Raw genomic sequence first — 16,567 nt, forward strand, 5'->3', positions numbered from 1 at the left:
TTGTCTTCCTCCTTCCATCTTTAAAAACACGGATGAGAGAGAAAAGGAGCTGAATTCTGACTGCAACCTTCCTCCGACCTCCAGGAGGAGACTGAATTGCGGCGCAGGTGTAAATTTGAAGCATGTGTAAATAATCGGATTCTCATCCGATTATTTACACATCCGAATTATTTCTGAGTCGAAATGGAGGAGCAAAGTCGTTCATGCTGAATAAACAGCAGTGGTAAGTCAATCGTGCAGCTCTGAGGTAAAAACATGGAAAATGTTTCAGCTGCAGCAGTTTAGGGGATTTGTTTTTCCCTGGTGACTCGGTCAGTTTGCTGTCTGACCACTAGGCGGCGATGAAACACCACAGACAGAAGTTTCCCTCCAGTTTGAACCGTCCGCCGGTGGGTGATGTCATGGTGGGTGTCAGAGATTAAACCAATATTGAAATTGCCAGACAATGACCCGGGGCTGCCGGTGAGCCCACTGACTCACACATATCACGCCTGTCATCATTAATGACCTCAAAGCAGAGGAAACAGTCCCGGCCCGGCCCAAACACGGCCGGAACAGACCGATCCCACCCTTCCCAAGAGAGGGAGCAGCATGCCCTCAGGGCTGCGTGTCAAGGGACTGGGCAGGTTCTGAAGACATCCTGAGACATTGTGAGACAGGGGATTAGTCCAGTTGTCCAGGGCTCCAGGACCTGGATGGACTGAGATCAGAATGTGCTCCCACTCTGAGCCGTTGTGGGTCAAGTCCACTCCGTGCTGGACCTGGGCAGCATCACGCCGAGCTGGAACACGAGCTGGTTCTCTGTCTCCATGGACGTGGTGACCTTTGCTCATTTTTCTTCTTGACACTTCTTGGAAGCTCGTAGCCGCCGAGCCACCGACAGCCAACAACAACTTGTCCCAGTCTTATCAGGTTTTTCCTTTTTTGGCACCGTGTTCAGACCCAACAGCTCCTCTCTCTCTGGAGGACCAGCGTCGCTGTTTCAGTTTTGTCTAAACGACTGAGAGGAGCTGCGTGTTGTTGGTCTCCTAACGTGTCAGCTCGTATTTCCACCAATCCTCTCGTCTGTCTGCAGACCACTTTGTTCCTCTACAAGGACATTTTCTGCGTCTCGTTTGGCTCCAGTGAATGACCTGCTATTTTTATACTCCTGTCCTCCGCAGTTGGAGGGAAATATTTCTGTTGAACATGGCGCTGCTGCTCAGTTGTTCATGACTGATGAACACATCCAGTCTCCAGTGGGGCTCCCCTCTCCTCCCCAGTCAGAGTTGAGGCAGTACAAGTACTCCGCAAGTACTTCAGGTGGAACTTGAGTAGTTTACATGAAGAGCATTACTTTCCCAGTTTAAACAGATTTTTATCCGAGCTTTGAAAGCAGCAGATGAAGCATCGTTAGGGCCGAGGTTTGGTGCTGGGGAGCGAACCAAGAGGAGACATATTTGAGCCCTCAGGAGGCCTCAGGAATCCCACTTTGATGCGTTTCTGGCGTCGATCACGTGACTCCAGAGTGTCAACCACGACTTGTTGCTCAGATTTCAGGGGTAAAACTTCAAGATGAAGCATAGCAATGCTGAAACATTCCCAGCTGATCTTCCACCAGTGGCGCCTGCTAGGTGCTGTTTGCTTCTGACGGAACTTCTTCGTCTCAGGAACCTTGCCGTGTTTCTCGATAAATCCACGTCACAATGAAGCGGAACAAAGAGCTCAGTGGAGCACAGCGGCCAAGCGTCTCTACACTGGTAGTTTCCAGGTACCTGTATTTGCACGTTTGGGGAGTTTTTACTTTTACTTCAATACATTTAAAAGGAAACACAGGGTTGCTGTTTTTTTACTGTCCTACGATAATACATGTGGGACTAGTACCGTTACAGTACTACAGTACTAGTACAGTTAGAGTACTAGAGTACTTGTACAATTACTCCTCACACTCGCGCAAACGCTGTCACAAATGTTTTTTCCTTCAGTCGAAGAAGAGCAGACACCTGGGTGTTTCCTCCCAGGTGTGCGTCCTCCACCGCTGGCCTTCCACTGGTCGGCATCACAAACGTTCGCCAAGTCCCCATCGTGTAGTCTCGGTCCCCCCTGCAGCCCCCCGCCCCCCTCCCCCCCGCACCGCTGAGAGGGGCGGTCTGAGAACAGTCAAAGCAGATCCTGCGGTGTTTTCTGTGCGTGCACGCGAGTGCGCGCGCGTGTGTACAGAGAGAGAGAGAGACAGAGAGAGAGAGACAGAGAGCGAGAGAGAGAGACTCGATGCACAAGTGTTCGGACGAGCGCGGTCCGTTATTGTCATCCTGAGAGCGGCTCCGCGCGTCAGGACTCTCAAGCTCAGGTTAACGGGAAGAAGCGGATCCATCCAGCCGCCATGGGGAAAGTAGAGGGAGGAATGAAATGCGTGAAATACCTCCTGTTCGTCTTCAACTTCATCTTCTGGGTGAGTGTGTGTCGTGAAGCTGAGCAAGTGCGGCGGCGCCCGGGGGGGGGGGGGGGGGACGTGTACGCCCACGTGTTACCGGAGAAACTCACCGTCACCGACGTCGGTGAGTGTCGGCTGTTCGTGCTGCTTTAGTCCCGCTTTGCCTCTGGCAGCCGGTGTGAGGCGACTGAGCGCGGCTGCGAGGGACAGCCAGAGGTTCCGAGCTCTGGTTCACCGGCCTCAAATCAGATTTTCCACAGAGGGAAAAAAACCCGCCCATTTTCCCCGGTGAAGTGTGTTTTTGAACGAAAGACTGAATGAAAAGACAGAGAGAGAGAGAGAGAGAGGATGGAAAACCAACTCTGGCTGCTTCATTGACGGACGGCGAGGAGCGGATTTACTGCGCTGCCATGGTGAAGCGCTTGTACAACTCAGGAGGCTCGTGAGTCTCAACGTCAGGTGGATGTGAAAGGCGCGCGCGCGCGTGTGTGTCTTGCACACATGTTTTGCACATGTGCTTTGTAAACTTCTCAGTTCTTCATTCAGTCTTCAAATACTGACAATCTCAAGCCCAGACCTCCCTGTGTGTGTGTGTGTGTGGGGGGGGGGGGGCTACGCAAGTGCTGATAGGGTTTGTGTGCCACTGTTCACACTCCTCAGAGAGGAAGTTCCTCTGTATGTGTGTGTGTGTGTGTGTGTGTGATAGAGCGAGAGAGAGAGATTTTCCAGCCAGCATCTGTGGAGTGGATCAGGCGCTGAGTGGAGTGTGAATGGATCCATTGTGACAGCGGGACAATAGCATGACTCCAGTCTGCTACTCCGGCCTAGATAAGCAGCCCAGCACAGCCCCCATGTAGAACAGAACCCTGCACCCGGGGTGGGTGTGGCTGAACCCACATTGGAAGCGTCTGAGTGGGAGCAGGATCAGTGAGCAGGGAGGCTCAATGATGAGGGGCAGGCGAGGAAGGGAGGACGTTGGTGAGAGAGGAAGAAGTGATGGGAGGCGGGAAAAAGGTCACTGGGAGATTGTGAGGGGTATTTACATGTGTGTGGGTCAGTTGGGATGAACGTGACCCAGATAAAGGAAAGAGATCAGTGCAACAGGATATTTGGTAGGTGTGTGTGTGTGTGTGTGTGTGTGTGTGTGCGCCCCACAGGTTCACCTGTGTAAGAAGCTGCTTGTCCACTTTCTTGTTGTTTTAACTGATCTCTCAGCTCATGGCGGCAGCGTCCTGATCCCCTCTGGTGGGAGTGGAGTGAGAGACGATGCCAGGAGTGTTTGTGATGAAAGCGGGCGGAGGAGGGGCAGATGTTCCTCCCTTTAAATCCCCTCCTGAGCCCTGGATGGGGGGGGGGGGGGTCCACGCTGTGATGTCAGGGGACTGGAGCTGATAGACATCCCGACACAAACACACTCATAAGCCTCGTCACCTCTCGTCACACCGCCATGATGGCGTGACGTTGCTGCTGGCCCATCGATCGTCTGCGGCTCAGCGCTCGCGACTGTCCCAGTTAGCCACAAAAGGGCCTGTGACATACAAACACAAATTGATGTCATCGCGTGCGTGTTCTGACGCCCGTCAGCTCGATCATTCACAAAATCAGTTTATGTGAAGTTATTAATTTAACAGTACAGAATCACCCAAATATTCCATAACCTGGGAAAGGTTTCCGCAGTGAAAACCAACTTCCAGGCTCACTTTTGGCTGGGCAGCAACTGTCAGCGTCACGTCAGGATCGTCTTCATCAGTTGGTTTGTTATTTCAGTTCTTCAAAGTTGCAGCTGCAGTTGGAGGTGATATTGTAACATGAAGCGTTTCTGGGCCTCACTTCCTGTTGCAGTGGGAGTTTCCACCATGAGTGAGACGTTGATTGATCAACACATGAAGTTGCCTGATAGGAACCCAGTTTTCATGATGTTGAGCTTCTCTATTGGCTGAAAAAGAGCTCAAAAAAGGCTACGATGTCTCAATCAGAGACTTTCAAGCCTTCAGGTGGGAAGTGTTCCTCTCCGGGGGGGCCGGGCAGCTTCAGGGGGGCTCAGTGGACGGAGGTGAAAGAGTTTTAGATCTCACAAGTATAAAAGCCTAAATGTGAGGGATTCAGTTGTTTAGGTTCATCGTTTTCCTTTCCAAGTGTGGACACACTGTTTTTGTGTATTTGGTGTCCTCTGAAGTCCCACAGTGTCAGACGATGAATTGTGTAAGGGGGTGAGGGAGGAGACCCCCCATCTCAGACCCCTGCCCTCATTGGAAGGTCACTATTTTTGCTGTAATACATCGGTGTGAGAGTTACCTTCCCGTCTCTCTGGGTGATTTCAGAGGGCTGCCGTTGGCATCGGCCTTTAGTGGCGTCCCACAAGGAGGTGTTCTGGGTCCATTGTTGTTTTGAATGAGCCAATGTCAAAACAGTGATGTTTGAATAAAGAACATATTTAGAAAACTGAACCCACCACGAGGTTCCTTGCTCAGTGCAGTATGACTCTAAGTGTTTTGAAACCAATAAAGTAACTTCAGGTCAGACCCTGCTGGGAGATTTAAAATACAGGATTTTATGTGACCCCACCTCTCGCCAGAAAGCTGCTGGGGTCGGCTACCCCCCCACCCCCGTGACCCTCCACAGGATAAGCGGAAGAAAATGGACGGATGGGTTTTATGTTGAAATGCAGAGACGTATTTGAGAATTTCCAGTAACGTGTGCAGACTAAAAATCAGTACTCACAAGTAAAAATGGCTCCAGTCTTGAGCCCCAACAGTTCACGTGTCTTTGTAGGAGCCTGATGTGTGCCACCACACTCCCCCACACTGTGAGGCAGAGTACAATGGGATTCACTCCACCCATAATTATCTCACCCATAATGTGCTCTCCCTCTGCCCATCGTGTTTCATGTGCTGTTGCATCTGCTTTCAAAGACACGTCAGAGAACTATTTTGGACTCTTGAGCCGGATCTGAATACGTAGTCAGCCATTGTCACTTTTGTTCTCACATACTAATTTTGCTTTAATTTACAGCAAAGCTCAGTTTCTCGAAAACAAAGTCCAACCTTAGAAAGTGGGTAATGCCTCAGGCGGTCTCTGACCAAGACCACATCCCTGTGTCGGTTCAGCCCCTGCTCTCATGGAAATTCCCCTCACAAAAACACTGTTTAACTGTACTGTTGTGAAGTTGGCGTTTCACCATAAAAGAACCTCAATAAAGCGTTGACACAGAGATTTCCATCCATCGCTGTCTAGAAAGGCCCAGGCGTACAAACCATTCCTCAGAAACAGGCTGCAGGTCACCTGACCGTCTCACCTCCGTCTGCTAGACTGGACGAGAGCGCGTTGACGGAGTTCACATGCAGAGGGAAAAGGATGATCCTCTAAAAACGCCTCCGCTCTCACCTCCAAATCTCTCTCTTTGTGTTTTCCCTCCCATTGTGTGTCGAAGCGTATGTAGACACATGGAGACAGTGGGTCTTTGTCCTGTGGGGGAGGCAGAGAGGGAGGGAGGGAGACGAGGTGGGGTAGGGCAGGGGGATACACAGAGGTAAGTTAGGGGGCGGGCAGGCGGGGGGGGAGATGTGGAATGAGAGGCAGGGAGAGGGGAGGGGTGTGTCTGGTGTCAGCCTGGGTAATGATGGTGGCCTGCTGGGGGGGTGTTGGTGCTGAGGGGGTTAATGGAGCTTCGGGGCGTTGAGGGCGCTCAGCTTGTGGTTCTCCTCTTCTAAACCTTTCAACTACATTGATCTGGTTTCAGGAAGGGTTGTAAACGCATGACAGTCGGGTTTCACTTCCTCCAGACACTCAACGGGAGAGATTTTTGATGAGAGCGCCATTTTATTGTGACCACAGAACGGCGTTAGCTAAAGGCTAAGCCTCATTTCAACGTAGTTTTCCATTAAAATGTGAATAATTAAACAAGAATGATGATTCTTATGATCTTGTGAATCGTATCAGAATTGCCACGTCAGTCAAAATGATCACAACTAGATCCATTCATCCCTCCATCCCTCCATCTTCTCGCTCTCCTCCTGTTGAGGGTGGTGTGGGTGGAGCCTATCCCAGCAGCCTTCCCCCTGGACAGGTCACCAGTCCATGGCAGGGCCAACACATAGAGACAGACAACCATTGGCTCTCCCAGCCACGCCTACGGTCAATCTAGAGTCTGGATTAACCTGGTCCCTCTTGATGTCTTTGGACTGTGGAGGAAGCTGGAGTACCAGAGAGAACCCAGCAGGAACAGGGACAACATGGAGACTCACCCAGAAAGACCCCGTGCTGCAGCCGGGGCTCCACCCACAACCTTCTTGCTGGGGGCCACAGTGAGGACCACTGCTCCACCGTGCCGCCTCACAACTGGATATTAGTCCCAAATCAAAGGTGCCGTTTTATCAGCCCAAACTGTGAATTTAGACAAAACTGCATCATAAACCCACATCTGGAGTTTGGCCCGTGTTCACTCGTGGTGGCCTGGTAACTTCCAGCTGAGAGCCTGGCAGCGGAAAGTCTAGGAATGAATGACTGGTAATGGAGGTAAAAGTATGAAGTAACTATGACATTGATTTGAAGTCTAGTAGCTGATAGTTGTAGCTCACACCTGCACCATGGCACCATCACACTACCACCATGGCACCATCACACTGCCTCCATGGCACCATCACACCGCCACCATGGCACCATCACACCGCCACCATGGCACCATCACACCTGCACCATGGCACCATCACACCTCCACCATGGCACCATCACACCGCCACCATGGCACCATCACACCTGCACCATGGCACCATCACACCTCCACCATGGCACCATCACACCGCCACCATGGCAGCGTCACACCTGCACTATCACACCGCCACCATGGCACCGCACCGCCACCATGGCACCATCACACCGCCACCATGGCATCATCACACCTCCACCATGGCACCGACACACCTTCACCATCACACCGCCACCATGGCACCATCACACCTGCACCATGGCACCATCACACCACCACCATGGCACCATCACACCGCCACCATGGCACCATCACACCGCCACCATGGCACCATCACACCACCACCATGGCACCGTCACACCTGCACCATCACACTGCCACCATGGCACCATCACACCACCACCATGGCACCATCACACCGCCACCATCTCAGCGTCTCAGCCGATCCAGCAAGTCACATCTGCAGCCTCTTCTTCAGGAGGATCACTGCTTGTCTCAAACCCCTGAGAGCGCAGCGTCGCGTCCGCCAGCACGCGCGACACTGAATCCTCACTTTTGGGGAGGAGCCAGCTTCTCAACCCCTTTCCTATTCTGATACTTAATGACTGAGCCAGTGACTTCAATCTCCAGCCAGCGTAGTTAACTATAGACTGCTGGCCAGCATGGAAGAGGACAGGATGGAGTGATGAGGAGATACAGAAAATAAACGATACAAGAACCTCTGAAACAAGAGCTCAGGAAGATACGCGCCATCTGTTGTGCTTGAGTGTAAATAAATGTTCTCACCAGAGCTTGAGGGCCCAGAAACACACTGCAGCACATCCAAACTCTGAGATCTAGGACACAGCCTGACCATGTGACAAGCACCGCTAAATAATCTCCATTTAGACAAATCATTTTACTTCTCTGCACAGACACAAAAACACACACGCACATACACACACGCCGTTTTGAGCCCTAGCGCAGAGATTTTCAGGCAGGATTATCCTCGGGGGCGCGGCTCGTGATCACGAACTCGGTATCGATCGGTCAGAGTCTCTGCCCTTCACAGCTTCTCACATCTCACACAAAGTTTCTACTTCAAGGTTGTCTGAGCTCTTGGAGAGTATTTTCTTGCTTCAGCCAGTTTTCTGTAAAGCCAGAGCACTGCAGGGAGTGTGATTTTATTCGATGTATACTGAAGGTGGTTTAGATGAAGGAAAATATGAGCCGCACGTAACCACATTTCCAAACAAACAGGAGGGCCTGCTGAAGCTCAAGGTGCCACACGGCTGCCCGCAGCCAGGCGGGTCATTCTCTGCCTGCAGGGAAGCCAGAGATCCCTCAGGAGTGTTTAGTACCTCGTACTTACTTTTACTGCAATCTAAAATACTCCACTCTGATCTAAACTACCCAGACAGATATTCAGATCTATTGTTTTGACAAAGAATATTCAGTTTTGGCCAAAGTGGCTCTGGAGGATTACGCTTCAGTTGCCCAAGTGCAAAGGGTGGAGGGCCAGAGTGGAAACTCCCTGTCACCCTTCACTTTATTTTGTTGGAAACTCACAATTAAACAGAGCAAAAGAACAGAAAAACTGACTGCCTCACTTAACTGTTGCATTCGTGATAAAAGACGACTTCTGCAGCCACAGAGGAGAGTTGGTGCAGTCGCGTTTTGGAGGTTTGGGCCGCTGGTCTGAAGATTCTCTCCTGAAAGCGTCACAAGTTTATTGTGTCTGTCTTTCTGTCCTTTCTTCCCACAGTTGATGGGGTCCTTCGTCCTGGCAGTGGGACTCTGGCTACGTTTTGACCCAGAAACTGTGTCCCTGCTCAATGGTGAGAGAGCTCCAGACACCTTCTTCATTGGTGGGTATCAAACGCACGCACGACGTGCCATTTATGCTGTTTTTTGGGTCTTTTATGGGTTTTGTCTGTGTTGAAGGACAATATGTTACGTACAGCTCATTCTCCTCATTTTTGTTGTCTTGAAATGTATCACGGCGTGCCATTGTTATTCATTAAAGCAGGAATTTCCACAGATTCCAGAGTAAAGTAGCTGAGGGTGGATGGCACGGCCGGTCCCCACATCCTGGTCCCAAACGCGCTCCCATTGCTCATATTTCTGTCGTCCCGTCTGGAGAAGCGCTTACAAATTGTTTATTGACATGTTTCCATGCAACTGCTGCTGCCTCCAAATAAACGTCTGTCTCTACGTCAGGAGGGTTATTCCTACCGCAGCCTACCGCACACACACTCTTGCAAGTACACACTCCATTACTGCACCCACACACGCACAAGACTCACAGGAAAAAAGTCCCCGTGCTCATGAGATTGGTAGAGAGTGTGTGATAAATTGATGATTGATCAAATTTTGGTTACTGTATAAATGAGATCATGGTTTTTCTATTATGAAGGCGCCTGCATGCTTCTTTCCTCCCGGAGAAGAGTGTGAATAACAGGAAATGACTGCACATGGAGGTTGAACACGTGAGCGGAACGTAACCAGGGCTGGTAACCACCTGTCAATCCTTCACTCTGCTCGGATGGAAAGAGTGGGCTGGGTGGAGTTAAAAAGCACATGGAAGAGAGTAATCATAGGAACATATGGCAGTGAGTTGAAGGAGGAAGAAGATGGGGCGGCAAACAGAAGGCCGGTGCCATTGGGTGGCGCCGCTGAGCCAGATGTGATCACGGTGATGAGACGCAGCTGGTGTGACTCCAGCACACCTACGAGCCCACAGTCACTGGGAGGAGAGGACAGCGGTGAATGAACTCAGGCTTTTCACACATGATGCCTTTCATGTGGGATTCAGGATGAAGCTGTGAATGTAATTTGCAGTATCAAAGGCTGATCCGCTCCCACCTTCGATCCACACCTGGACCGGAAACATAGACGGCAGTGGAGGCTGCTGGCGCACGCACATCCCCGTTTCCCTGTTGTCACGATGGAGCTGTGACTTAGTAGATGATATCAACAGTAGTAAAGAATGACCCAGGTCAAGGCTGCGAGCAGAAGAAACAATAAAGGTTTATATCTAAATAATCCAACTCCCATGCCGGGCCGTCACGGACAGAACCCTCAGGCTCGACGCGGATTTTGCTGAATGCAGCTGCTGCTTAACGTTAAATAACTTAACCAAGGCTTTAGGAGCAACAGAGTTGGATCACTGTTGCTAACTTCCTGTAGCAGCCATATTGGATTATTGAGGCGATATGGCGGCGAGAGGACGAGGCTCCTACATACGTGAAGATATGCATCTACATATCTAGAAGAATGCAGTTGTGAATAATTAATCACTCATTTTACATCCAAAATATGGACCCAAATGTGTGACATATCAGTCAAATACACGCTGAGAGCATTTATCTGTGGCAGGTTGCAGGACTACCTGCTGCCGCCGTCTCTTCCCTGATTGGTCCAAATATGTTAATCACCAGATGTAAAGAGTCCAGGTGATGAACTGGAGCTCCCGGTGAGTCCAGACGAAACCAGGCTGTTAGTTCATCTCCTTTGAAGGCAGGTGCAGATTTATCACATTGGTGTAGTAGAAGTTTGATAGTGATGTAAAAGTACTTCATCACTACTTCCTGTGCTTGTGAGCTGAGATGAGACTCAGAAGGAGGCTGGCTGGCCTCTGTCAGGTCCTCCGAGAGGATCCTGCTACACATGGCTGTGACAGTGAGAGTTTTAGGCCCATAGATGCAGCTGAGAGTGTTGTTCACCAGTTGTCTCGTTGCCATGGCGCCAAGCACACACAAACCATTTATTTTCTTTGTACTTGAGATGATGCATTGTGAAACAATGAGGCAAAACCAAAACAGGTTTTTTTTTCCAGCCACAGTCAAGCAGGGAACCAGCGTCTGGTTCACCGTGTGAACGCAGCTCACTCATTCGGCACCAGGCCAGCGATTCCTCCGCTCACCAACATGACGACGCCTCAGTTGCTGCCGCACTGTTCAGCTCCTTGTTCCCACCTGAGCCCCATCACCTGGGGGCCAGTGCAGCATCTTTCACCTGTCCTCTGCAGAGGTGTCACTTGGCAACAGACCCCGCCTGTATGAAAGGAGATTGCTGGAAGCCGTGTGGTGTTGCATTCCTCCCTACCGACGAGATGCACTTCTACTAATGAGAACGTTAATGGGAGGTTTGGGCATCTTGGGGCACAAAATGCATCCCAATTAGAGGACACCCCCCCCCCCCCCCCCACACACACACACACACACACACACACACATACACACACAGACACACCATTACTGAGGCTCGCTTCCAAAATACATACATGATCAAATCCCAGACCAAAACTTAAGAACTGTGTTAAGGGGGTGCTTGATGATGCATGATTAATGTCATGTGTTGTGTTTTGGTGTTAATTCTTTCTGACGTGTGTAAAACATTTGCAAGTACCTGCAGGAGTCCACTCACTTTTCTGGCCCATCAGAGGACAGAAGTAGCAGAGGCAGAGTCAACTGTTGCTGCAGCTCTGCACTGTTTGTTCTGTCTGTTGTACATTCCCAGCTCAATGCTGCCCTCTGCTGGGGTGTGGATAAAACAGCCGACCCGTTTGAGAGAAGCTGAGAGTGCAGTCGATGCTCTAGTGGTTGCTGGAGGTGGTAATATTACCTCTTCCTGCTCGTGCAGGTGTGTACATCCTGATAGGTGCTGGGAGTCTGGTGATGTTGGTGGGTTTCTTCGGCTGCTGTGGAGCTGTGCGAGAATCTCAGTGTCTGCTGGGCTCAGTGAGTACGAGTGTCCTCAAGCACTGAGAAACCCCAGTGTTCCTCGAACCGCCTTACATTTCTCGTCTTTTGTGATTTCTTTCCCAGTTCTTCACCTGTTTATTGATCATCTTTGGAGCTGAGGTGGCGGCGGGGGTGTTCGGATTCTTAAACAAAGACAAGGTACATTTAAATTTCACAGCTGGTATGACGCGTGATGCCCTGCAGGGGGATAAAGGCCACGTCACGTTTCCTCCTCCTAGATAATCGAAGATGTTCAGAACTTCTACACAACAACCTACAATGAAAACGATAACAGCACACTGATCGTGTCCTACCAGAAAGTCGTAAGTCAAAGATACTACATTCAGGAAAATGTATCAGTACTTTGTACTGACAGGATACTTATTTTCGTATTAAAGGTATTTTGCATACGCTTTTGTCCCTCTGACTCCATGTTGCTTCACACTTTCAGCTGAACTGTTGTGGGACTCTGGCAAAGCGTTGTCCCGACACCGAGCCGGCCACCCAGGTAAGATCAGCCACCTGCTCCAGAAACGACTCAACACGAGGATCACAACACTTTAGTTAACACCTTTGATACCTGGGTGCTCACCTGTCAGGTGGATCCGATTGTCTTTTGTGCTGAGTGTAACTTGTTGTCTACGGAGTGAAAGCTGCTTGTGTATCAGGCTGGTTCACTTGAGTGCAGCTCAGCAGCACTGCTCTGTGTCCGGTTGCAGGACTGTGAGACGGGCATCAAGGACTTCTTCAACAGTAAACTCTACATCATCGGCTACGTTGGTATCGGCATCGCCGGAGTCATGGTGAGTTGGAAACACGCTCAGTGGTGACTGAAGATTTCCTCTCGTGAAACGCTGCGCTTCCCCCCACCAGATCATCGGGATGATCTTCAGTATGGTTCTCTGTTGTGCCATACGGAACAGTCGGGAGGTCATCTAGGCAGCCCCTCACCCCCCCTGGACTCTGGCCAGAAAGACGGTACAGCCTTCAGATCACATTTCAGTCCATCAACTGCCAAGAGACCCGGGGAGTTGACCCCGTTCAGTGTAGAAGTCCCTGTCCGCTAAGGTGCTCGACCCAGCTTTCCTCTCCTGTGAACCCTCACTTTTCTCTATGTTTGTATTTACTGTCAGTCTCTAGAAAAGTCATACACTCCATTGAGACCTGGCCATTCACACGCCTCCTGGGAGCAGGATGCTGACCTTAAAATCTTTCAGATTGTTTCTGGCTACCTCTGCAAATCTTCACCCACATACTTTCACAGTTGTGTCAGTGCTTTTTCACACAGCCTTGACACTGACCCCTGGGCTGTGGGAAACCGGAGCCGGAGGCACTAACATTGGGGTAGAATCAGCTGGGTTTGCTTTCCTGTGCTCACAAACACAGATGTGCACAGACACACAAGTGCAGCGGCGTCCGGGACCCATTTGGGAATCCTGCTTTGTGGAATCAGGGTGAAGAGCGAGGGAATAGTTTTGAATGTTTCTCACATCCATCCGTCACGTGCAGCTACTCACAGAAAACACGCTCCAACACGGATTAATCACAGTTGTCCTGAAGGAAGAGTCCACTGCTTGGGGAGATCTGGTTATTTCTTGTCTTGCTGAGAGTTTTGTAAGAAGACGTTCAGCAGTGTCATGTCTGCCTGGCGCTACAGCTAGCAGACAGTTAGCTTAGCTAAGCAGTACTTTTGGATTGCTTCAAACTAAATCCAGCAGCGGGCCGTGATTGGCTGTCGGTGTGGTAAATGTCCCTCCGGGCTCCTGTGTTGGTGTTGATGCTAAACTAAGCTACTTGAGCACCGGCCTAATTAATGATTGTTTCACAGACATGAGGCTGGTTTCAGCTCTCACATCAAACTCTTAATTAACAAGACTATTCAACAAGTTTTCACCCCCCCCCTCCCAAAAAAAGAGGTGTTTGAGATGTTGGATCACATCTGAGGAAAGCTACACAGCACAAAGCCATAATCTGCAATGAAAATAAAATAAAAACCACTTGAACCGATGGGAAAAAAGAAATATGTTCAAAACTCTACATTTGAAAATGGCTTCCCAAAATAATACCAGATTTATAGTTGGGGTGCTAAAAGCGTGCGCCCCCACTGGTCCACCAACCGACCTCTCTCTTCCAAACGTCCCCCTGTGTTTCTGCGCGACCTGTTGACATGAATATCACATCCTAGCTTGTCTGTGAGTGTGTGTGCCCTCTTACATAAGACAGGATGGATCATTGAGAGTCTTGACTGCTCGCCAGGACGACCCAGATCAGATGGACGTGTTTACAGGCTAAACATACAGGCGCGCCTGTTAACTCACACAGCGGCTGTGAGGCCAGGCCTTTCATGTCCCACCTTTTCTTTCCTTCTCTGAAAATAAAGTTCCCACAACAAAAACTCAGAAACAACCTTATATTCCTCAGCAGGCGAGGCCGGGGCAGCCGGCCCTTCCTGGACTCACTCCGGTGGGCTCTTTTCCAAGTGTCAGCACTCCAGTCTGTAAATATGTGTGAGTTTGTTCGTAGTTGTACAATATTTGGGGGTGATGTCATCCTTACTATGTAACTCGCCGTGTAGCTAGAGGCTTCGTACAGTGACCTAGTCATGACAGTGTTTGCCGTAGTCAAAGAGAATCCATTTAACGTGCCTTTTCTTCATCATGAGCTATTTTTGAGCAGCCTGCGGTCTGGAGGTAGCCGGCGAACGGACGCAGCGTACGTATGTTGGTGCTGCTGGGCTGCAAGTCGCCACCACACACATTTGCAGGGCAGCACGTACGGCTCGTTATTGTTCTGGTGGGTTTAAAAGCATTGACTGTGTTTCCTAAGCCAACTGTTTCAAAAGCGCTAAGAAAAACTGCTCTGTGGGACACAAATACTGCTCCAGGCTTTCATGGTATTTTTGTTGTTGTTTTTTTATATTTCATTGTAATGTGACACAAAAGAGGAGAGGACAAAGGCTTTTGACCACTGTTGAGATGCCAGTGTTTATTCTGAGGTGTGATGCTGTACTACAGAGTAACTGGAGGCTCCGGCTGTTACAATAGGATGTACTACGAGTGTGTACTGCTACTCAATCCACTCGCTCCTAAAGAGACACTGTGTACACAGTCGAGCCTTTCGTAGTTGATTGTGTGTTAATTTATTTTAATACCATTCCAGGCTTCTCAGGAAGATACGGTAGCTGTTTGAAGTTTAATAAAGCTTTGAAAGTTTCACAGTGTTTCTTATTTCATCACAAATGAAGGAAATTATGATTGAGTTCATGCCTGTTATGTTGAAATTCCAGTGCCGGGGGATCGTGCGGTGGCCTGCAGGTTGAACGAGCGCGTCTGAGTCAGACATCAGGCCTCACTCTTGAAATGTTCCTACTCACTCAAGTATTCGTTTTAGCCCTGAACTTTGCCTGAAGACACAGGAAGAAAATCACGATGGCTATTTAGAATTCGTCACTCCAGGTTGTGTACCTCACCGCAGATGTCAGGAGCGAGGAGAGCTGCTTCCTGTCTGTAAAACCAGATTGAGGGTTTAAAAAATCCCAAAATGTGTTTGAACAAATATATATTTACGAGACCATATCATGAATGATGCTGCATGTGTCATGGTCTGTGTGATGATTTCCTATTTTATTTTGTAGTCGGTGTCCTGTCTTCCTGTGTGCGCCCGCTGTGATGACCTCATGTGTCTCACCTGTGTGTGATTGCACCACCTGTGTCTCATGTCCTTGTGCATTTAACCTGTGTGTCCCGTTGTCTCTGGTCGGGTCGTTCTGTCGGTTTTATGGGAGAACAGGACCCGAGTGTAGACGGCAGCCAGTGGGAGTGCAACTAAAGTGTTTATGACCAAAAAAAAGTCCAGCCAACACGTGGGGTTCAAAGTTCAACAGAAGAAAACAAAGTAACAACAAAAAGGGTCAACAGACCGAAGTCCTGCACGAATTCAAAGTACAAACAAAACCAAGTACTACACAAGACACAAACTAAAGACTTGGGGGAAACCACAGAGGAGCAGGGAACAAGAGGAGAGTGACGAGACCAACAAACGTGGGAGCAGCAGCAACGACCCGAAATGGGTCTCAACGTAATGGTTTTAAAAATGAGAAGAAAATAGGGATAAAAAGTTTAGTTGTACTCTAAAAGCGAGCCAACTACATCGTTAAAACCTCCTGTACGCAGTACTGGATGACTCCACTAGTACACAGTACTGTAAACACAGTTAAGTGTTGCAGTGGTTTCACTGAACATTTCCCTTCCTGTACTCGAATGCCTCCTCTACACTGATTGATGGAAATTGTATTTGCATGCAATTCTGTATATTTAGTGATGACAAAAATAGAAACAGAAAATAAACCCTTCAGATCGAACATGGAGCATCAGCACTCGTCAGCTGTGGCAGGTGGCGCTGTCCTGACGAACACCGGCAGGTGAGTTCCACTTGCCTGTAATGTTCAGTGCTGGAATAAACCGTTACAGCTGACAAGTTTCAACAGAGAAGAAGAACCTCAAATAACTAACAATTATAGCAAATTTCTTATGTTTCAAAAAAGCTTGTTTATTAATTTCCACTGTATCACCTGCCAGCTGATTGTATTAGGTGTCCCCCGCAATCGAGAATGTGTCCAGGTTTAGTCGCACGAAGCTCATGTCGGAGTTTCACATTTCTGGCTTTGACTCTTACAGACAGCTGAACATTTATTTGAGGGCATAGTTATGTGGGTGATGCAGCAGA

General features: G+C 49.4%; 1 protein-coding gene across 1 annotated transcript; it reads left to right on the forward strand.

Annotated features, from left to right (window-relative positions):
• Window positions 1–2,141: 2,141 nt before the first annotated feature.
• Window positions 2,142–15,238, forward strand: LOC147256693 (tetraspanin-2-like). The gene is made up of 8 exons (XM_086214909.1): window positions 2,142–2,431; window positions 8,863–8,965; window positions 11,742–11,839; window positions 11,927–12,001; window positions 12,082–12,165; window positions 12,294–12,350; window positions 12,562–12,645; window positions 12,716–15,238. The coding sequence occupies exons 1-8, from the start codon at window positions 2,363–2,365 to the stop codon at window positions 12,779–12,781; spliced, it is 636 nt and encodes a 211-aa protein (XP_086071035.1). The 5' UTR covers window positions 2,142–2,362; the 3' UTR covers window positions 12,782–15,238.
• The last annotated feature ends 1,329 nt before the right edge of the window (window positions 15,239–16,567 follow it).

Source organism: Aulostomus chinensis, chromosome 9 (genome assembly GCF_037954235.1).
Source record: "Aulostomus chinensis isolate RoL2024-O1b breed Wild chromosome 9, RoL_Achi_v1.0, whole genome shotgun sequence".
Lineage (NCBI taxonomy): Eukaryota > Metazoa > Chordata > Actinopteri > Syngnathiformes > Aulostomidae > Aulostomus > Aulostomus chinensis.

Bases quoted from the DNA above. Each gene is read 5' to 3' on its own strand.
- LOC147256693 (XM_086214909.1), top strand. From the start codon at position 2,363: ATGGGGAAAGTAGAGGGAGGAATGAAATGCGTGAAATACCTCCTGTTC. The intron at 11,840-11,926 runs GTGAGTACGAGT...TTTCTTTCCCAG, and splicing joins CTCAGTGTCTGCTGGGCTCA to TTCTTCACCTGTTTATTGAT. The intron at 12,166-12,293 runs GTAAGTCAAAGA...TCACACTTTCAG, and splicing joins TCGTGTCCTACCAGAAAGTC to CTGAACTGTTGTGGGACTCT.